The sequence below is a fragment of the Syngnathoides biaculeatus genome, chromosome 4, assembly GCF_019802595.1.
Source record: "Syngnathoides biaculeatus isolate LvHL_M chromosome 4, ASM1980259v1, whole genome shotgun sequence".
In the NCBI taxonomy this organism is placed as follows: domain Eukaryota; kingdom Metazoa; phylum Chordata; class Actinopteri; order Syngnathiformes; family Syngnathidae; genus Syngnathoides; species Syngnathoides biaculeatus.
The window spans coordinates 540257-562655 of record NC_084643.1 but is presented as its reverse complement, the minus strand read 5'-3'; the positions used below and the strand labels follow the sequence as shown (position 1 = coordinate 562655).

The 22399-nt window shown below is 47.4% G+C and overlaps 1 protein-coding gene and 1 long non-coding RNA gene across 3 annotated transcripts in view; both read left to right on the top strand.

Annotated features, from left to right (window-relative positions):
- Positions 1–235: 235 nt before the first annotated feature.
- On the top strand, positions 236–2505 carry LOC133499534 (uncharacterized). 2 transcript variants are annotated; one of them, XR_009794686.1, is made up of 3 exons: positions 263–764; positions 2033–2174; positions 2272–2505. It is a non-coding gene; the product is annotated as an uncharacterized LOC133499534 (long non-coding RNA). The 2 variants fall into 2 exon arrangements; XR_009794685.1 differs by having other exon boundaries at positions 236–764; positions 2033–2505.
- A 1771-nt stretch (positions 2506–4276) lies between these two features.
- The window catches only part of ank1a (ankyrin 1, erythrocytic a), a 111174-nt gene continuing 93051 nt past the window's right edge, over positions 4277–22399 (top strand). The window contains exons 1-3 of the mRNA XM_061817068.1: positions 4277–4561; positions 5778–5885; positions 9818–10290. Of these exons, the coding sequence (XP_061673052.1) occupies positions 10165–10290 (126 nt within the window). The 5' untranslated portion in view covers positions 4277–4561; positions 5778–5885; positions 9818–10164. The remainder of the gene's footprint in view (positions 4562–5777; positions 5886–9817; positions 10291–22399) is intronic.

Genomic DNA, 22399 nt, shown 5'->3' with positions numbered 1-22399 from the left:
GTTTGCTCATTTTCAAACATGCATTTCTCGTTCAACCTGTTAAAATATCAATTTGTCACCAAAATTGAACGCATTCGCTGTCAATCTTCTTGTATTTTGTTTACATACTTTCTGTATATGAGTAATGTGCCTGCGTGAGTGGGATGATGGCGTCGTAAGTGGAGACGTCGCCCCGTTTAAAGACCACCACCTTGCTGGAATATGAAGGAGGCGAACTAATCAAATAAATCCACTCGTTAGGAAAGCCGCCGGTATTTCTGCTTTTGCATTAATTATGGGCTCATTAGCATACCAATCGGAGAAATCAGAGATCATGTAATTAAGGTTTAACCAAAAGCACCTGCTGCCTGTGATTCGGGTGCGTGTGTGTCTGCGCTTCAGCCCCTAATTTAATTTCTGGCCTTTGACAAGACGCTGCCCTCATCAATCTTGCGCTGTCTCAGTTCGTTTTTTGTTTGTTTGTTTGTTTTTGTTTATCAAGTCGGGTTTGGCCGACGTTGCCCCCACCCCCAAGCCGTCGTCATGGTGACAGAATTGATTGGCAAAGGGACGCCTGATTAGAAAGGAAGAATGGGAGGCGGGCGTCGCATCCAGTTGAGCAGATCGGGCCCAAGCGAGGCCTCGCTGGGTGTCGTCGTCAGGGCAGGGCAAGCCGCTGTCTGTTTTGGCTCTGGTTACACCTTGTTAAAAAAAAAAAAAAAAAAAGACAGTCAGTAATTACTCCAACGGTCCGTGGAGAGTATCGGAGTACTCTGAACCCCAAGGTACATCACCAGATGTTCTTTCTTTGGTTCCGATGAAAAAGACGCGTTTTTTGGTGTTTTTTTTTTCAACTCGCCATATTGACGGATTTTGCCGCACGTTTCTGGCGGCACATTTTTATTTCTCCACGAGTTAACTTGTACCGCATAACAATGACGTTATGTGGTACAAGTTAATCAATATGAATATGAAGTAGATGCAATTGTTTTTGGTGTAGAAACACCAAAAACCATTAACGAGCGCGTCGCTGCAGAAGCGGTGGTTCTGTTCGAGGGTGTGCTGCTTTTGCAAAAGCTGCTGACCACTTGTGGGCCGAAAGATTGATGGAGCTGAAAGGAGGACGAAATCATTTGCGCGAAGAGGGGGAAAAACAGAGGAAGTCGTTTGTAAGGAATCCGGTCGAAGGAAAAATACACAGAGGAAAAGCGACGGCACGGGAGAAGAAGTGAGGAATGAGAAGAGGGGAGGAGAGGAGAGGGAGCGAATGGGCCTCGGGGGACCGGGTCTCAATCGTTTGTGGTGACAGACACCACCCCCCACCCGCCCTTTGGCCTCCTCCGCATTTCCTATTCTTTCATTCCTCATTTTTTGTCAAGATTTCTGAATTATGATTTTCCTCCCAGCCAAATTCTGTGAGATTTTCCCAGCCAGGTTCAAAAGTAGTTTTACCGGTTTGACCCCCCCCCCCATCCCAAAACCACCCCCACCCACATCAGACAATACTTATGCAACATTTGAAGAATCACTGACTGGCGACCAGTCCAAGGTGTTGTCTGTTTTTCGGCCGAAGTTAGCTGGGATAGGCTCCAGCACTTCCACGACCTTTGTGAGGATAAGCGGTTTGGAAAATGGAAGGATGTCCTATGCAAAGTCCATACAGAAAGACTCGAGTCGAGATTAGAACCCGGAACCTCTCGACTGCGAGGCACACGTGCTCGCTTGTTTCAGTTTTGTTGCCATTTTGCTTTTCTTAGCAAAGCTAACGAGAGTGAAACCCGGCGTTAGCTTGTGTTCAAATTCTTTTTCACAGCTCAGTGGTAACAAATGTTTACTTCCAGCCATCCATCCATCCATCCATCCATTTTCTCAGCCGCTTATCCTCACAAGGGGTCACGAGGAGGTCAATGGGCAGGAGCCAGGGTACACCCTGAACTGGTTGCAATATAAAACAATAGATGTTAACATTTTATACAAATGTTTTTTTTGTGTGTGCCGAATGTGCCCTTTATAAATGAAATTGATATGTTATTTATTGATGATTCCCTTGCAGACTTCAGGTCGATCGCCGTGAGTGACCTGCGACCAGTTCAGGGGTCACTGGGCCTCTCGCGCAAAGTCTGCTGGGATAGGGTCCCTGTTGACACGTGACCCAAATGAGGATGCTGCGGTTTGGATGGCAATTGCGCTCGCAGGTTGTACCTCTGTCCCGCCGCTAGAGGGGAGTAGCGACTTGGCCGTGGCGCTCTCCTCCGTCTTCATAAACAATTTTCATCTCCGGTTCATCTGTAGAAATGAAGCGCTCCAGAAAGCGGAAAGCACTCAAGCAAATTTGACGGGTTTCTGTTTTTCATCGACGGGTGGAAGGCAAACTCAAATCTCCGTTTTTCGAGAGACTTGCAGAGGATTTGAAGTTGAGGCGACACGTGCAACTTCATTTGCCTCAAGTCGGCCGGACCAGTCAAATCATCATCATAACTAATATGAGCATTAATAAATTGGTGGTTTCACCATGTTTGAATACAAGGATTATTGAACTTTCTTTGTAAAATATGAAGAAAAATCTCGGAATTATTCAGCAAATGTGCTATTTGATTGAGTTTCAGTTACATCTGTGCATCATAACTGCTCACAGGGATTTTATGTGAAGCCACCAAACTAATTCGCAAGATATTTGGAACTGACAAGAACAAAAAAGAGGCGCACGTCCTCCCTTCTGTGCCAAATGTCGAGTCTTTGACATTTTTTATGATTTTTTTTTTTTTTTGTATTTTTACTAATACAAATTTACTTTACTGCTTACAAAGTTCACGATGAGCTCATCTGTTCATGTTTCTCTTTCAAATCGTGTTTTTGATTATTACTTTGGAGGCACGGTGGGTCAGCTGGTGAAGCGTTGGCCTCACAGTTCTGAGGTCCCGGGTTCGATCCCGGCCTCGCTTGTGTGGAGTTTGCATGTTCTCCCCCGTTCCTGCGTGGGTTTTCTCCCACGACCCAAAAACATGCAACATTAATTGGTGTGATTGCGAGTGTGACTCTTTGTCTCTGTGTGCCCTGCCATTGGCTGGCGACCAGTTCAGGGTGTACCCCGCCTCCTGCCCTTTGACAGCTGGGACAGCCTCCTTTGCTCCCCACGACCCTCGTGAGGATAAGCGGCAAAAGAAAATGGATGGATGTATTTAAATGTACTTAAAACACTCGTTGAGTATGTGCATGCTGTACTTCACAATATTTGTTGGTTCCCCTTGTCGCATGATCCTGGTGTGCGTGATTTGTGTGGGTTTCCTCCCACATCCCAAAAACATGAAACATTAATTAGGCACTCTAAATTGCCCGTAGGTGTGATTGGGAGTGCGGCTGTTTGTCTCGATGTTCCCTGCGATTGGCTAGCAACCAGTTCAGGGTGTACCCCGCCCGCCTCCTGCCCGTTGACAGCTGGGATAGGCTCCAGCACTCCCCGTGACCCTCATGAGGATAAGTGGCAAAAAAAAAAAAAAATGGATGGATGTATGGATTATTACTTTTTTTTCCCCTCCCCCAAGCAGTGTTTAGTTTCAGTCTTGTTTGGATCCCTGGCCAAAGATTTCTGAGAGTGGGGGGGAATCAACGTGAAATCCAAAACAAACTGCAATTTGACACAGTTTAGCATTAGCTAGTGAATTTGTTTGTCACTTTTGGAAACTATCACACAGAAAAAACAAAAACACATGACAATAAATCAGTGATTTCCAACTTTTATAGCGCCAAGGCACATATTTTACAATTGGAAAAATCCCACGGCACACCAACAAAAATAATTGTCACCAAAAATTGATCCCTTTATTACTGTATGTACTTCCTGTCATCTAATAGAAGAGGATTTTTTTTTTTGTTCTGTCTGTCATTGTGCCTCACTGACATAAATAGATGAAGAAAGATATATTATTTCTTGGAATATATATTTTTTTTAAGCAATTACATAAAATTGGATAACTTCCCACGGCACACTATTGTACCCCGGCACACTGTTTGTGAATCACTGCAATAAATAATGGCAGTATTGAGCAATAATTATTTAATCTGGTAATATTAACCATTTAATTATTTATCACAATTAATCTTGAATTGTTTCATCCTTATAGTGTGACTGCGATGGATTAAGAACTGAGATAACTTCCGCTGCGTTACTTTGGAGAAAAAAAAAATCGCGCAAAATGCTGCCGGTTGGTTTCCCAAATCCTCCATCAGAGAGAGCCCGGTGATCTTTAATCCACGCATTTTGCTAATTTGTCAGCATTCCAGTCGATCTCCTGCAAATGCTCGACGATAATCTGATCGACTCGGTTAAAAGGTCAACGTTATGATCCTTTAAACCGCTGAAAATGTCCGAAAAGGTCCGGAAGCTGAAGCCAAATTTGCGCATCCTGCCTTCCGATGCGCAACGATACAGTCGATGAAGCATGGCGATATTTGGTCAGAATATTATTCGGAGCAGCACGCAGGAAAAGCGGTCAGCGCGTTTTGCGGTCTGGGGTTCAAATCTGCGGCCTTCCTGTGTGGAGTATTTCCGGATTGTCGCTGTGGTTGTGTAAGTTTTCTCCAGGTAACTTCATAGTTCACACTAAATTGTCCAACAGTGTGAATGGCTGCCTTCTGGATGTTTCCGCGAATCTCTTGATGTCCCTAAAGTTCAACGTTGACGTTTTACAACATGTCAGCGTGCTAAAATAGCCGTTAATTGACTCGCAGTCAGGGCATCCGGGTTCGAATCTCAATTGAAATTTACATTCTTTTGGGTGTGCACTACTGCGAATCCCTCCCAAATCCCCCCAAAACACGCATGTCATGTTAATTAAAAACTAAAATGTCCAAGAACGTGTGTGTCAAAGTTTGTCGTAGTTGTCTATGTGCCAAAGTCAGATGAGACACTTGAACATCTACGTTTGAGTGTAGCTACAATTTGCTAGCTAGCTTTCAGTGGCAGCGGTCGCATTTTGAGCGCTTTCTTTTCACGGTGGCGTCTTTCCCCGTGAATCTGTGTGTGTATTTTTCTATCGCCGGAGCTCGTGAAACGCTGGCGCCATCTTGTGCGCGAGTTGTAATCCCGCATAACTTCTCACAGCGCCTGATGTGATATTTTTTGACATGGCATCCAAGTGAAAAAGTGGCGAGCACATCTGCACGTAGGGGGCTACACAAACTTTTTGTGTGTGTTGTATTTAAATGTGCGGTAAAGCTGGTAACGCGTTGGCCTCACAATTCTGAGAACCCGGGTTCGATTCCGGCCCCGCCTGTGTGGACTTTCCATGTTCTCCCTGTGTTTGCGTCGGTTTTCTCCCACAACCCAAAAACATGCAACATTAATTGGACACTCAAAATTGCCCCTAGGTGCGGTTGCAAGTGCGGCTGTTTGTCTCTGTGTTCCCTGCGATTGGCTGGCGACCAGTTTAGGGTGTACCGCGCTTCCTGTCCATTGACAGCATGGGTTTGGCTCCAGCACTCCCACGACCCTAGTGTGGATAAGCGGCTAAGAAAATGGATAGATGGATTTAAATGTACTTAAAACACTCGTTGAGTATGTGCATGCTGTACTTCACAATATTTGTTGGTTCCCCTTGTCGCATCTTCCTGGCGTGTATGATTTTTACATTCATTTTCATGACTGACAATCGTCTTCCGTTTCACTGCTGTTGTGGATGTTGCGTTCCGTTTCGCGCCGTTTTTGTTTTCTAAGTGCAACTGAACTGGGAGTAAAGTTGTGCTTTCATTTTATGTTTTCGGACGGGCGGTGTTGTTTACGCAAAGTGTCGTCTTTTCAGCGCGAAGTGCCAGGACTGATCGCGAGCGACGTTCTCCCAACCCGCTGACGGTATCGACGGAAGAACCCGCGGTTCATCGAATTCGTTTTGTTGAAATACTTCAGCCAGGTAAACTCGACGCAGCCGCTCATCCTGAAAACATCTATTTATTTATTTTTTGCCACAACTGGTTCCTCGAAAAACCGAGTCAGACTGCAGTGTCAGGACTTGTTACTGTACTTATTCTGTGAAGCATACTGATGGTGTAGTGGTACAGGTTCCTGACTTTGGTGGGGCCAGCATGGGCTCAATTCCTGCTCAGTGACGTTGTTGATATGTACCCTGTGATTGACTGGCGACCAGTTCAGGGTGTAGTCTGCCTTTCGCCCGATATTAGCTGGGATAGGCTCCTGTGACCCTTGTGAGGATAACCGGCATGGAGAATGTGAAGCATGTCGATTTGGGCAATTGCCCCAAGGCCCGATTCTTTTCACGGATTAGCCAATCACAGAGCTCATTTTCTCTCCCCGTCTCTCACACACATGCCCCGCCTTCCTCTCCTCCTCCTTCTTCTTCTTCTTTAGTGTTCATCTCCTTTTTTCTTCTTTTGGAGTTAATGCGGCTAGCAAACCAAATGACAGTATGGAAAAACAGTTAAACGGTGTGGAAAATCAACGGATGGGTAGATGTTTCTTCTTTTTCTTTGGGCTTGTCCCGTTAGGGGTCGCCACAGCGTGTCATCTTTTTCCATCGAAGCCTATCTCGTGCATCCTCCTCTCTAACACCCACTGTCCTCATGTCCTCCCTCACAACTTCCATCCACGTTTTCTTTGGTCTTCCTCTCACTTTTTTGCCAGGCAGCTCCCTTCTCCCTTCAATATACTCACTCTCTCGCCTCTGGACATGTCCAAACCATCTAAGTCTGTCTCCAAAACATCCAACTTTGGCTATCCAACCTGCTCACTCCGAGCGAGAACCTCAACATCTTCATTTCTGCCACCTCCAGTTCTGCTTCCTGTTGTTTCTTCAGTGCCACCGTCTCTAATCCGTACATCATGGCCGGCCTCACGACTCTTCTGTCACGTAGAACACCAGACACCTTCCGCCAACTGTTCCACCCTGCTTGGAACCGTTTCTTCACTTCCTTACCACAGTCACCATTGCTCTCTATTGTTGACCCCAAGTATTTGAATTTGTCCACCCTCGCTATCTCTTCTTCCTGGAGCTCACTCTTCCTCCTCCGCCCCTCTCAGTCACGCACATATATTTTGTTTTACCTCGACTAATCTTCATTCCTCTCCTCCATCTTTCTAATTGTTCCTCCGCCTGCTCCCTGCTTTCACTGCAGATCACAATATCATCTGCGAACATCATGGTCCAAGGGGACTCCAGTCTAACCTCATCTGTCAGCCTATCCGTTACTACCACAAACAGGAAGGGGCTCAGAGCGGATCCCTGATGCAGTCCCACCTCCACCTTAAATTCTTCTGACACACCAAGGGCACACCTCACTCCTGTTCTGCTGCCCTCATACACGTCCTGTACTGTTTTAATATATTTCTCCGGATGCGGATAGGTAGATGTTTACACGTCATAAATTTGAAAGTTGTGACAAATGTGCGGAGGGAGATTGCTGCTCTGGTGGTGAGTCTTTATGGTTTATGTATCAGAATTGGGCCAGGTTGAGAGCAAAGTGTGTTTATTGCTAGAAAAGCAATAAAGAGCGAAATCACCATCATAAACATTTAAAAAATTCAGTTACAGAACTGAATTCGTTACCTTGACGACTCAGGGCAGCAAACCTTTTTTTAACCCTCAGCCTAAAATGGCAAATGTGAAGAAGGCACGTGATCCCCCACAAAAATGACATCACTTTGTCGTTTTGCTCGCAGAGGCAGCACTTCATCATCAAGCCGCCACTTGACACTTGTGTGCAGATCCGTGCGGATGGTGCATGGGGTGGACTCGTTGCCTAACAGGCGAACTCAGCCAAAGACTTCAGGCTGGTGACATAAAATGCTTTTTGGGTGTGTCCAAATGAGTTGTCTCAGTGACTGTGTTGGAATCAGCAGTAAAAACTAGCACTCTGTTAGTTAAGCGGGAGTGTAGGTTGAAATAACCGATCTGGTCGGTTAAGCAAAGATCTCCTTATTACCGTTGCAGTTTATCACAGCGATGATTGATTCTCGAACATCTCCCCCGAGTTCGATATTGTGATAAACGGTCTTGCCACAGAGCATTTGTGTTTGTCCGCGTCATAGCTCAGCTGTACTGTTGACGCGAGTGATTTATGGCGCGGCGCCGCCGGCTGCAGGCGAAATCATCACCAGTCAATTCGTTAGTACGCTGCTGGATGAGGATCTGCTATCGGATCGGGGGGTGGCCTCAATGGGAGTGGAGACGGAGAATCTATGAGGGAGACATTTGGAGCAGGCCAGAGAAGGGGAACCTTGAAACTCAGAAATCCTACATTTTATCTTTAAATCCTTCCAAAATAAGGCTACATCTTTTACTGTATGTACAATATTTGTGTGTAAATGTAGACGTTTTGAAGGATTCTTCTTTTCTTTTCTTTTTTAAAACTTGTCAGCATGTGGTTGTTGTTGTTGTTGTTGGGGCGCTGCACATGGGACCACCGAGATAGAGGGTACCAGGAACCATGTGCAGAATCCACCCAAACTTCTGTTCTTTCATCTAATCCTTGCTGGACAAATATCAGCCATTAATCAACATGCAGAAATCCAACGACTGCTGTAGAAAGTGTTACACGGTTGACGAAGTTTGCCATAACAGTGCAACAGGAAACCCAAAGAAAGAGGAAAAACCAGAACAGCGCTAAAAAAAGGGTATGGACTTTAAGTCTCCAAAATCTCAGATATGGTGAGAAGCTTGGTCATCAGGGAGGGGCTCAGTGTCGAGCCGCTAGTCCTCCGCATTGAGAGCAGCCAGATGAGGTGGCTGGGGCATCTGATTCGGAAGCCTCCCCGGTGAGGTGTTCCGGGCACGTCCCACTGGAAAGAGACCTCGGGGACGACCCAGAACACGCTGGAGAGACTATGTCTCTCGGCTGGCTTGGCCACGCCTCGTGATCCCTCCTGAAGAGCTGGAAGTAATGGCTGGGGAAAGGGAAGTCTGGGTATCCCTGCTGAAGCTACTTCCCCCGTGACCCGACCCGGAAAAGCGGTAGATAATGGATGGACGGATGGGTGTCCGGGCTCTCCCTTAGAGATAGGGTGAGAAACTCGGTCATCCGGGAGGGGCTCAGTGTCAAGCCGCTGCTCCTCCACATTGAGAGGAGCCAGATGAGATGGCTGGGGCATCTGATTCGGACGCCACCCCGGTGAGGTGTTCCGGGCACATCCCACCGGAAAGAAACCCTGAGGACAACCCAGGACGCGCTGGAGAGACCATGTCTCTCGGCAGGCTTGGGAACACCTCGGGATCCCTCCGGAAGAGCTGGAAGAAGTGGCTGGGGAAAGGGAAGTCTGGGTATCCCTGCTGAAGCTACTTCCCCTGCGACCTGCCCCAGAAAAGTGGTAGATAATGGGTGGACGGACTGAATGAAACGGCACTGCGTAGCTCCCAGACGTTGCGCACACTGCACCAACATCCTTGCACAGTGCAATCTGCTGCAGTGCTTCAACCGGAGGAGCAGACTTAACGAGTCGAAGGCTGTTTTTTTTTTATCCTTCCCTCATGCATATTTTACACTTCTTTTATTTCCTACGGTATCCCTGTGTGTGTGTGCATGAGTGGCGCCGTGATTGAGTGAGGATTCACTGCGCAGGACGCTCGGCAGGAGCACAAAATCCTGAGGAAAATCAAACGCAGAAGTGCAAAACGAAGCAAAATCAGTGGGGGGGGCGGAGTGGCTTTGATTTTCGAGCTATTCCTCAAACGAGTGTCCCGTCATCCTCTTTGAATCTCAGTCGACGGGGTTAGACGGATGCATAAAACATAAAGATGCAGAAAGGAATGAACAACAGCAAAAAAAAAAAAAAAAAGGGACAACCCCTTCATGGCATATTTAAAAAAAAATATTACCTTATCTTTTCTTGCAGGGGACACATGAGGCAAAGGCAGCAGAGGGGGGAAAAAAACTGAATGAGGGAAGCGTACATTAACGACGGAGAGAGCGCTGCGCTGCAATCGCATCTCAGAGTCGGCAGGCGGCCGAGGACTGCCGCTGTGCGTGCGCGAGCACGAGCGCATGTGTGACTGCACTGCTGAGGAGGAGGAGGAGGAGGAGGAGGAAGAGGAGTGAGCGCGCTCAGACTCTGCAGGACCAGAGAAGGAACACAGCAGCGGCAGAGCTTGCATTGGCACGCGCTGAAATAAAAAAAAAAGTCCCAGCCAGCATCGTCAGAGATCTGGACCCGCCGACACCACCCAGACCAGCTCGGGCGCCATGGCTCAAGCGGCCAAACACCTCCGCAAAAACAAGGATTTAGAAGCCCAGGCGGAGCAGGAGCGCAAAGAGAAAGAAGAGGAAAAGGTCAAGAAGAGGAGTCGCTCGCGGGATAAAAAGCGCAAGGTACTGGGGTTGCCGCACAGGTGTCGTAGTCAGTCAGGGGGTTGGGAGGGGACGTGGAGGAGAGGGGGGGGGGGGGGTGATCCGGAAGGTTGAGGTGCTCCCTCCCTTCTTTTGCGTCATGCTAAACTGAGTGTGGGGTGCCTGGGCACACATGGAAAAGCCGGTCATGTTTGTGTTTCCACTGTGTGTAGCACATCCTCCCTGGCACACATGTATGTCACGTGCATACAAAACACGGGGAACCTTCCGGCACACTGCATGTTCTCCAAATCTTTTTTTTTTGTTTGTTTTTAAATCGCTTTATGCCCACTTTATTGAGTGTACTCAATCAATTGTCTGCCAAGGAAGCACTATCTCTCTGTTCCTGTTCACCCCCCCCCCTCCCCACTTCAATTTTTCACTGCACTACTGTCAAATTGGACGGAACCGTCTGGTGGCCCGCGCACACTCGCCGTGCGTCAGCGTTTTCCTTTTATTTGCCTTCAGCGTGGTGGAATACCTGCAGGAGTAGTAACCACGCGAATCCCCGAGCTCATCGTAACCGATTAAATAAATCGCCGCGGTGACCGCGATGCTAAAAGTGCCACGCGCACAGCGTTCCTACCTTTCGGTCTGACTTCACATTTTGTGCTGAAATTAAAATGAGTCATGCGCAGACTCGGCACTTGAGCGTCGGGTGGAAAGTGCGCACAGAGCTGAGCTTGGCTGAAAATCAATCCGGCGCTGATGCGGCGGAGCGCTGTGGCCAAACACAAGACGGCCTCCCACCCCCTACCTCAAGTACTGGGGTGCTTTTTAGTAGCGTGCCGCTTTGACGCGGATGTTGCACCAGAACGCCAAACCCGAGCCGGGGTCACGTCAACCTGTGCTCTGGATCTTTTAAGTGTTGCACGTGAGTGATGGAGTCCGGGAAGCAGGGAAAGCCTGCAGCGCTGGAATCGTACGCGTGGTCACGGATGAGGTTTTGCGCTCGGGCCAAGTTTGACTCAACCTGCATTGTTTCAGGGGATCCTATATCTGTTGCATAACCACGCCGCTTAAATCTCTTAAATAAGCCTTTCCAACTCCCCCTCCCAGTCCCTCATCCAAATTTTTTTGAACACCAGCTTATGTCCATGCGTGTGTTGTCAAAACAGATTTTTATGATGGTTTTTAACCACTTTACTGTCCAAATATTAACAGACAAAATGAGTTTATGCAGTCTATTATTTTCCAAACTAACAAAGCAGTTTCTGGTCATCCAAGACCTCCTCTCCACCCCCTCCCCACTTCCTTCTATCACTATAAAGCTTCAGTGTTTTTGACCGCATAATGTGCGAAATCTGTCAACCGCTTTCTTCTTCTTCTTCTGCAAATGTGCTTATGATTGCTTTATGATGCTAAGAACATCCGCCCTCTGCTTGACCTTTCCTCGACCCGTCTTGAAAACTTTCATTCGCGGAGCTCTGTTGTTTGAAGCGAGCGCTTCGTTCGGTTTTCCGCTGTGGCGGCGTGCATTGTTTACCTCATTTGGCCCTATGATCAATTCAGAGGTCTGAAAATAGACCAAATGCAATTTTTATTGGAGGATACAGGATTGGCGGCACGGTGGAAAAGCTGGTAAAGCGTTGGCCTCACAGTTCTGAGGACCCGGGTTCGATCCCGGCCCACCTGTGTGGAGTTTGGATGTTCTCCCCGTGCCTGCGTGGGTTTTTCTCCGGGCACTCCGGTTTCATCCCACATCGCAAAAACAGGCAACATTAATTGGACACTTGAAATTGCCCATAGGTGTGATTGTGGGTGTGGCTGTTTGTTTCGATGCGCCCTGCGATTGGCTGGCAACCAGTTCAGGGTGTACCCCGCCTCCTGCCCGTTGACAGCCGGGATAGGCTCCGGCACTCCCCGCGACCCTCGTGAGGATAAGTGGCTAAAAAAAATGGATGGATGGATTCAGGATTCATTGTTATGGGAGGGATACGTCTGGGTTTATTATTTCTGTTTATTGGCCTGCAGTTTTTTTAAACATAGAATGCAAACATGAAAAGTCTGACAAATTTAAAAACTACATCAATGACTGTATTTAATCATCCATTTTGTGTCATGGTGAATAATTCGTGCTAAAGTGTAGTTAGATGTTGTATGGTTGGATTCTAGAAGGAAGCCACACAAGCAAGATGTAGCGGACCATTTGAGGGTTGACCTCCGACTATCAGATAGGGGTGGGCCAAAATATCGAGGAATTGGCGGATCACAATGTGCGTCTCCCAATTTGAAAATGTATCAGCAATTTCTCTTAATTAATTCACCTGCTGGCCAGAGGGGGTGGGGGTTGCGTTTTTTGTACGGACGAAGGCCCGGCTCGACCAAATCACAGCAAAATGGAAAAGTTTCAAATCCGTCTTTTGGAGGCATTTTGGATTCCTTTCTAAATCTGGAACACGGGAATGGTTTCTTTCGGCTTGTCCCATTAGCGTGTCATCTCAGATGAACGCTCACATTTGTTTGGCACAGTTTTTACGCCGGATGCCCTTCCTGACGCAACCCCTGTTGGGGAGTAGAGGCCCCAGTGAGATACAAACTCACAACCCTTGGTTTACTAAACCAATGGTCTAACCACTGAGCTATGGGACCTCGAAAATCTGGAACACAGGAAATAGATGGAAAATAAGGTATTTTGTTTTTGGTATTTTTTATTTTCATCCCCGTTCCTAAGAAGCCAAACTATTTATTTACACAGACCTTTTCAGCTTCAACCCTCATGTTTTCAACTTATATGTGCACAATCAAGTTATCCATCCATTTTCTTTTGGTGCTTATCCTCACAAGGGTCGCGGTGAGTGCTCGAGCCTATCCCGTCTGTCAACGGGCTGGAGGCGCGGTACGCCCTGAACCAGTTGCCGGCGATCGCAGGGCACATGGAGACAAACGGCTGCACTCACAATCACACCTAGGGGCAGTTTGGAGTGTCCAATTAAAGTTGCATGTTTTTGGGATGTGGGAGGAAACCGGAGTGCCCGGAGAAAACCCACGCGGGCACGGGGAGAACATGCAAACTCCACGCAGGCAGGTCCAGGATTGAACTCAGAACTGTGAGGCCAACGCTTTACTAGCTGATCCACCGTGCCCTCCACAGATAGGTGATTGTTTGAATTTTGATTTCTGTTTAAATTGATAAGTTGTTTAAATTTAGATTTTCAAAGTTTTGTTCCTGAAAAATCTGTATCTGTTCATGTTTGACTGAACGGATATTAAAGCAGTGAAATCAACCTTGAATGCAATCGAATGGTGAGGTTCATAACGATCCCCCGCCCGGCTAGCAGCGCGAAGCTATCGAGCGCTCAGTTGGTTGGCCTCTGCGGCGAAATCTCCATCAGGCACCTGTAAGGTAAGCCCCAGGCGTTTAGCGCTCCGCAGCTATCATGTCTGCCATCGAGTCCCTGTTCTGCTAAAAAAAATGAGTTTTTATGAATTTAAGTTTTGTCCGTGTCTGCTTCTCTCTGCCCCCCAAAATCTCTTTCCCGTCGTACCCGAACTGGAAACATAGTACTGTATTCTTCGAGGTACCCCTGCCAATGTCTGAAACAGATTCTAATCAGTGTTACTGCAATGTTGACGTGCGTTTCCACGTTGGCGTAGTGGATTAGCGTTGCTGCAGCGGTGACTAAGCTCATCGCGGTGAGCACCTGCCGTCTGATCATCTCCGTCCGCTAAGCAGCGGACCTGCTCGCGGAGATTAAAGTCAACATTTTCCGAGCAATCCGTCTTTCGTGCGAACCCCTTCGCGGCGGACTTTTGTCATCGGCTGCTCCTCCGTCTCATTAGCACGTCCGTTTTATGGACAAAGCCGTGTCGGCCCAATTACCTCCGCAGAGTCAGCTGCATTTTTTAACAGCTTTCTTTCAGGAAGATTCAGTGGGAGTTGTAAAAGTTGTAAAAGCCAATGAGAGAGACCGCAGCGACCTGATTTACAATTTTATCACGATTTTATCAATAGAGGTCGTGTATTTAGTCGAGGGGCCCTAAAGGTCTTCTTCTTCTTTTCCTTTTGGCTTGTCCCGATTGTCCCTAAAGGTCTATTCTCTTAATTTTTATTGCTCCCCATTGTTTGACTATACACACTGTGCAGTCTTAATTTTTTTTTTTTTTTTTTTGGTTTCACTTCAACCAATCTCAGCATTATGTTGCTACAGTATGTGTCACATACTCATATTTCAATGTAACAATAATGGGTGAAAAAAACTCTTGAATTTGTCAGAGAAAATGTGTTGCAACAGTCTTTTTATACATAAGTGACATTTGCGTGCATGCTGGATTTGTCAGGTGTGCTCAATGCGTCAAAAAAAAAGTCAGCCAATGTTCCCTCTAAAGTACGCGCGCAATTGTCCACTGCTGATCCAATCTCTGCAGATATTCTGTGTTGCGTGCAAACAAAAGTAATAATTCAATGCAAATTAAAGGTATAACATACAGCTATTAAGTTTGTGGCGTTTTGCAATGTGATTCAATGCGTGAGGGATGATTTGCTGTTACATCCAATGCCATAATTCCCATATTTACTGTAAAAAAATGAAAAGAAGAAGCCACTGGTTTCTTTTAAACAGCAAATGGAACTTTATATGAACTGCTCTTAAAGACGTACACTCGGAATTACAAATGTGACAGTACTTACGCAGTCCATCAATGTGTTTTACAATGACCGTGTCCACCACCGTTGCTTTAGTTAGCAACACAGTCCTGGCAACGTAGAGCAAAGACGAGCTAGACGTGCTGCTTACGTTTACTTTCGAAAGTTAAAAGAGAAATGCTGCTGTTTTAAGATGCAATGACTGTCAGAGTATGTGAATAATTGTAGAAAAAGTGGTCAAACTGGATGAGATTTTCTCTTTTCTGAGTGGGAAAGGTCTAGTCTGAAGCCAAAGTACAAAGTGCAGGAGGAGATGGTGTGTCATTTTTTTAAAATTCCACCTTGGCACAGCCTGATCCAGGATGAAAGTACAGACAATACAGTGCATACAAAGCTAATTCTGTATTTTAAATATAGGATGCAACATAATATTAACCTTAAAACAGTTTGGGACCACCTTCCCCTCGCGAGAGGCTGGCTACCTTATCTTGGGGTAAAAAAGTCTGGGCACCCCCTGGTCTACGGTTAATGCTAGCTCATGTTTACATTAGCCACTGCGATGCGCAATGAGAAACATTTTATATCCTGAAGCGCGAACTCAGCCCGTCACGACAACAGTGTGAAAACTTAACTAGTGTGTCGACGGAGAACACAGCTAGCTGTGAGAACTTATGTGGATCGCAGGACGCACTGCGTTATGTCCGTTAGATCGAGGCAAGTTTCAGACCAAGTAAGGTTCAGAGGAGGCTCTTGTTTTACCATTAGCAGTATTCAGGGAAATACTCGTAAATCACGGATGTCGTTTCCGTGTCCTTGGAAGTGATGGATGGTGCGTTCCGGTGGCCCAGTGGAAGCCCACAGTCAGATGACTCAGCAGGCTTGGACCAGCCCCTCATTCAGGTTGTCGCAGGCCGGGAACTGCAACGTGCAGTACATGCCTTTTTAATTAAAGCTGCAACGGAAGATCCGCGTGAGGCCGAGCCACCGAACCCAACACTCCCGCCTCCTTTTTTTTTTTTTTTTTTGATTAATGAGGTTCCAGAGCGAGTTCATAGCTGTTACCCTACCGGTGCAGGTTTATTTAAGTAGTGACAAGTTGTTCTAAATTATCTTCTTGGATAAAACAAAAGAGGCAAGATCAAACATCCAGCAAGCGCTTCTCCTCTGCAGGGGGTCCGGCTTTCCCGGAACTCCGAAGCCTGCCCGCGTTCGGCATCGGAACAACGCCGTCATCCTGTCGCAGTTGCATTTTCCCGCGACGTTAACGATTCATTTGTACGGCACGAGTTTGAACTCGCGTGTAATCAAAGCATCCATCCACGCGAGCCTGTCGGCTGACGCGTTCGACTGCGCCAGCCCCGGCGTTAAACCTTAATGACGGCGGCATCTGCCTTTGTTCATCCTCCCACCGCCGCGCATAATCTATTTATTTCCGAGACAGCACGTGAAATGATGTGTCATATCGAGAGGGGCTTCCTCAGACTCTCCGTCAAGTGGGTCCCCCGCCCTCACTCGCCATCTCTCTCCTTGGCCAGTTGCGCTAATCTCTCCTCTCAATTGTTATTCTGACAGTGCGGCGATTGCATAAGTCGCCGAAACGAGCACTGAGAGAGATCCGGCTTATTGAAACGCATCCTGACAGATCAAACAGAAGCGAGAACGTCAACCAATGCAGTTGCGGCGTTGCGACTGATGTGTTGTCGTTGCTGTTTGATATCCTAAAGCAAAGCTTTTGCTCCGGAGACATCATCTCTGCCTTTCGCCTTCTCAGCCGCTCGCTGATGAGGTGGAATCGGTTGCTTTTGGCTCACAGATGCTGTGAGTTTTGCTTTGATTCCCCTCGCCCCAGAACGAGCGCGACTCCGCACGGGGCGACTGAGGAAGCTCCGCCCCATTGGTCAGGTCTTACTATGATTGTCCGATACGAGGTTGCTGTATCGACATCAATCCAATCTCATGTCTTCTGACGCAGAATTTGAGTCAGGTGGTCTTGAAGCGATGTTGGGAGTGACGTGCACTACTTGTTTGCAACCAGCAGAGGTGCTGTGGGTTCAGGCTCAACTGGTTTACGGTCCGAAACGTAGAACAAGTTGAGATGCTTCCTTGCAGATCTTCAATGCGACCAGATGACTGACCGACCAGGAACGCGAATGTTGTCAGTTTTGCAAAGTCGGCGCCACTTGGCGTTATCCGTAGCCGCATTTTTGGGGTTCACCTTTTGTGTTCTCTTCTACTGTTTGCTTCATTTGTCACAAAACATTCTCTCTCTCTCTCTTCTCTCTCACTCACTCACTCACTCACTCACTCACTCACTCACACACACACACACATATATATATATATATATATATGAATATATATATATATATATATATGACAGAGTACCAAGAGAGGAACTTTGGTACTGCAGGCGTAAGCCTGGTGTGGCGGAGAAATATGATGTTAGAATAGTACAGGACAAGTATGACAATACAGAGCAATGGAGAGTGTGGTAAGGAAGTGAAGAAACTGGTCCAAGCGGGGTGGAACAGTTGGAGCAAGGTGTCTGGTGTTCTATGTGACAGAAGAGTATCCGCTAGGATGAAGGGCAACATTTATAAAAGTGATGTACGGATTACAGACGGCGGCACTGAAGAGACAAAAGGAGGCTGAACTCGAGGTGGCAGAAATGAAGATGTTGAGGTTCTCACTCGGAGCGAGCAGGTTGGATAGGATTAGAAATGAGCTCATTAGTGGGACAGCCAAAGTTGGATGTTTTGGAGACAAGGTTAGAGAGAGCAGACTTCGATGGTTTGGACATGTCCAGAGGCGAGTGAGTCAGTGAGTATATTGGTAGAAGGGTGCTGAGGATGGAGCTGCCGGGCAAAAGAGCGAGAGGAAGACCAAAGAGAAGGTTGATGGATGTTGTGAGGGAAGACCAGAGGGCAGTTGGGGTGAGAGAGGAAGATGCAGGAGATGGCCTTAGTTGGATTTGATTGTGCGTGTGGCTGTTTGTCTCGATGTGCCCTGCGATTGGCTGGCAACCAGTTGTTGGCGTACCCCGCCTCCTGCCCGTTGAAAGCTGGAATAGGCTCCAGCACTCCCGCGACCCTTGTGAGGATAGGCGGTGAAGAAAATGGATGGATGGATGGATATTATTCTGAACGTTTTTGTCATTTGATAGATGTCGTTTCCAAATTGCGATGCAAGTAGCAAAGTTTGCAGCAGTTTTGTCTGCGATTATGGAAAAGGCAAGCGAAGGTAGATGAGGATTTGTCTAAAACAGCCGTACCTGAGACTTCTCTGGGCCGAAATATTCAGTCGTCGGAACCAGTTTGAGGCCAAGTGATGTGGTGTGGACTTTCTTTAAGCGCAAATCGAAGCACACAAACGATGTGTACCGTTTTTCTGCTTTTGTTTCGTCTGGGGGTTCGAATATGCGGCTCCACGAGCCACGCGCTCTGGGCTTCCCCCTAAACTCCAAAAGCAGTGACGACTCTAAATTGTCCACAGGTGAGAACGTGCCTGTAAATGTGTTTTTGTCTATATTTGCTGACGATGGATTCTTTTGCTTTTGAAGTTTGCGCAAATTTCCTCCAGGTCAACTTCGACCCTGCAAAAAAATAGAAATCCAGACCACAGAAGCGTGTTTATCTTGTTGCACCGAAGTTTTGTTCATCAATCATCACATCGTCCAAACCTTGTGAACCTCACACATTTGTAAGCCAGACAAACGACGTTTGCGTTTTTAGCCTTTTATCTTCAATAGCACGAATTTGGATTTGAAGCCGTGAATAGTGGCACACGTCAAAAACAGGGAAGGTTGATTCATGAGTCAGTCATCGGCGCTCGTGCATCAGCGCCGCGTTGTGCGTCGCGGCGCTTGTTTTGGAGTAGAAGCACGTGGCCCGCCGGAGTTGCGCAGGATTTACGAGCTCGCCGCGAGGAGTGTCGTGTCACCCTCCCTCTAATTGGCTGACCCCAGAGATCCCCCCCCCCCACAGCTGATTCCACGCCAGATGCCCACGCCTCGCTTTCCCTTTCTCTCCTTTCCTCTCGGCGTGCATCCGTCCCAAAATCAATTCTCCTGCTCCAATCCGGCCCCCTCCTCTTCTTCGGTTTCTTGTGGCGCCGTGCAAACCTGCAGAATTTCTTCTCCTGCCGCATCCTCCACTCGCATTTGCCGACTTGGCACCGTTCCAGCGGTATACTAACGGTGTACACGCACTCGTGTTTTTCATTCTCCAGGACCGAAACAGTGAAATTGTACAACCTGCATTAAGATTCTGGACTACGTTCTCTAATACCGTGAAATATCCGTGCTGTGCAGTCTTCGGACAATCTGCGGGAACGTTGCAGCTCCACAAGGTCAAACGCAACTCGGCCCGGATCACGTTCGCACTCGCATGCGTGTGGACTTGGCAACAAGCGCAGCCACTGCCAGCAAGGGCTTAGTCAGCAAACTGGCAGTGTGCGACGTCGCCACCTTGTGCTCGCAGCCGGGACTTCCTAATTGCGTACCGGCAGCTTCGAGCGGAGGCAGCGTTTGCTCGGCCTGGGTGACAAAAAGTGTCAAAATTAAGGGCTTTTTTGTAAAGTGAGGGTGCAGAGGGAGTTTCGTACCATCAGCCATTAAAACACCGAGCAGGAGTTGTCACTCGTAATTATTGTGATTGTTGGCCTTGGTTTGAACTTATGACATTGCAGCCTTCTCAATCGATGTATTTGATTTATTTATTCATTCCTTCCTCCTGAAAGTTTTCTTTTTCCTGCAGTGTATTTTTTTGCCCTTCTTTTCCTTTCGGCTTGTCCCGTTAGGGGTCGCCACAGCGTGTCATCTTTTTCCATCTTAGCCCATCTCGTGCATCTTCCTCTCTAACACCCACTGTCCTCGTGTCCTCCCTCACCACATCCATCAACCTTCTCTTTGGTCTTCCTCTCGCTCTTTAGCCTGGCAGCTCCATCCTCTGCACCCTTCTACCAACATACTCACTCTCTCGCCTCTGAAAATGTCCAAACCATCGAAGTCTGCTCTCGCTAATCTTGTCTCCAAAACATCCAACATTGGCTGTCCCTCTAACAAGCTCATTTCTAATCCTATCCAACCTGCTCACTCCAAGTGAGAACCTCAACATCTTCATTTCTGCCACCTCCAGTTCTGCTTCCTGTTGTTTCTTCAGTGCCACCGTCTCTAATCCGTACATCATGGCCGGCCTCACCACTGTTTTATAAACTTTACCCTTCATCCTAGCAGAGACTCTTCTCTCACATAGAACACCAGACACCTTCCGCCAACTGTTCCATCCCGCTGGGACCTGTTTCTTCACTTCCTTCCCATGCTCTCCATTGCTCTGTAATGTTGACCTCGAGTATTTGAAGTCGTCCACCCTCGCTATCTCTAGCCTCACTCTTCCTCCTCCACCCCTCTCAGTCACGCACACATATTCCTTTTCACTTCGGCTAATCTTCATTCCGCTCCTTTCCAGTGCATGCCTCCATCTTTCTGATTGTTCCTCCACCTGTGCACTTGTATTTTTAATTTCCGTGTTTGGTTTCATCCACGTTTCTATGTGTGAGGTGTTGTCATTACGTCACTATCATTTTATTTTACGAACGATCGAAATGGTGTTTTTGTATGCGGCGCTAGCCAACACAACTGGAACCAAATCTTCTGTTGCGTGCAAGTAAAGTTACTTAACCTAAACTTTGTTTCTTCATGTGAGGCAGCTGAAAAGAGATTCTCAAGAATACTGACGTATGGACGGACAGAAATCCAAACACAGCAAAATAAAAGTTGTTTTATTTTGTAATAGTTCGGTTGTTAGTTAAGACTTTGGTGAGTAATCCACTCACTGTTGCATGGATGACGACAAACTTGTAAAAAAATCTTCTCGGGGATGCGATCCTGGCCCAAGTGGAGGAGTTCAAGTGTCTTGGGGTTTTCTTCACGAGTGAGGGAAGACTGGAGCGGGAGATTGACAGACGGACCGGCGCAGCGTCTGCAGTGATGCAGACTTTGTATTGGTCCGTTGCGATAAAGACGGTGCAAAGTGGAAAGGCGAAGGTCTCAATTTACCAGTCGATCTGCGTTCCTACCCTCGCCTATGGGCACGAGCTGTGGGTCGTGACCGAAAGAACAAGATCCTGGATACAAGTGGCCAAAATAAGTCTCTTCCGCAGGGTGTCTGAGCTGTCACTTAGAAATAGGGTGACAAACTCGGTCATCTGGGAGGGGCTCAATGTCGAGTTGCTGCTCCTCTGCATTTTGAGGAGCCAGATGAGGTGGCTGGGGTATCTGAGCCAGACGCCTCCCCGGTAAGTTGTTCCGGGCATGTCCCACCGGAAAGAGACCCCAAGGACGACCCAGGACATGGTGGAGAGACTATGTCTCTCGGTTGGCCTGGGAACGCCTCGAGATCTCTCCGAAAGAGCTGGAAGAAGTGGCTGGGGAAAGGGAAGTCTGGGTGTCCCTGCTGAAGCTACTTCCCCCAAAACCCGACCCGGAGAAGCGGTAGAGAATGGACGGATGGATCACAGGAAAGGCCCATGGTAAAATCTACCACCTATACCCATACATACTTTTCAGGCAATACACTTACTTTTCCTTTTCTTTCTCAGGGAGAAGACTGGCCGTTTCAGCCATCTTATTTTGTGAATTATTCATTGTTATTGATGACTGGAGTCCCATTGGGCTGACTCAGCATTTTTGCTCCCTTCCGCTTGTCCTCATCTGTCTTCGCGGCGCTTGTTTCTTTCCTCCGCGGCCGACACGGATGCCGTCGAGTCGCGCCGCCCCTTCCGCCGGTACGGTTTGGCCCCTGGTGCGGACTTAAAGTGCAGGAGAATCTGGAGGGGGGCCGGCGGGGGCGTCTCAAGGTGCTTACTCACTGCTAATGGAGTAAGCTCATTGGCCGAGACATTTAATTCCTTGTACACTCGTGTGTGTGTGTGTGTGTGTGCCTGCGTGAGTGACAATTGCCAATATATTTGTATTTATTTATTTTGTATGATTATTTGACTCCTGAGCAGTTCGACGAAGCAAAAAATAAGTCACAGGTCCGTACGTCATCCTACTTCTAGTTAATAAGCAATTTCTGACTTACTCCTGGTAGAGTTTAAAGCTGCAGTTCGCTTATGCAACATAAAATGGCAAAAAGGGGAGACTGCAGGTATTGAATTTCTTTCAAGTTCTTCCCCAGATGAGCAAATTTCCAAGTTCATCAGTTTTCTTAGTCTGCATCCGCTGCCGTCGCTCCATTTCGGTCACTTTTGCATCCTGCTGAGTCAAGGAAACAGAATCCACCTCCTCCCTTCCTTCATTTACGCTTACCACACCTTCTCTGGCTCACTTCTCTTTGCTTTCCTTCTTTCTTTTTCTTTTCTTGACCTTTGCATTTTATCTAAATTTCTTCCCCTGCATTTTAAACGTGTTTGGTTGACTGTAGTACTTTCTCTCTTCCGTTTAGTTTTTCACATTTGCGTTTAGAACTTCAGCCCGGGTTGTTACGCAGTGTGCCCCGAATATCC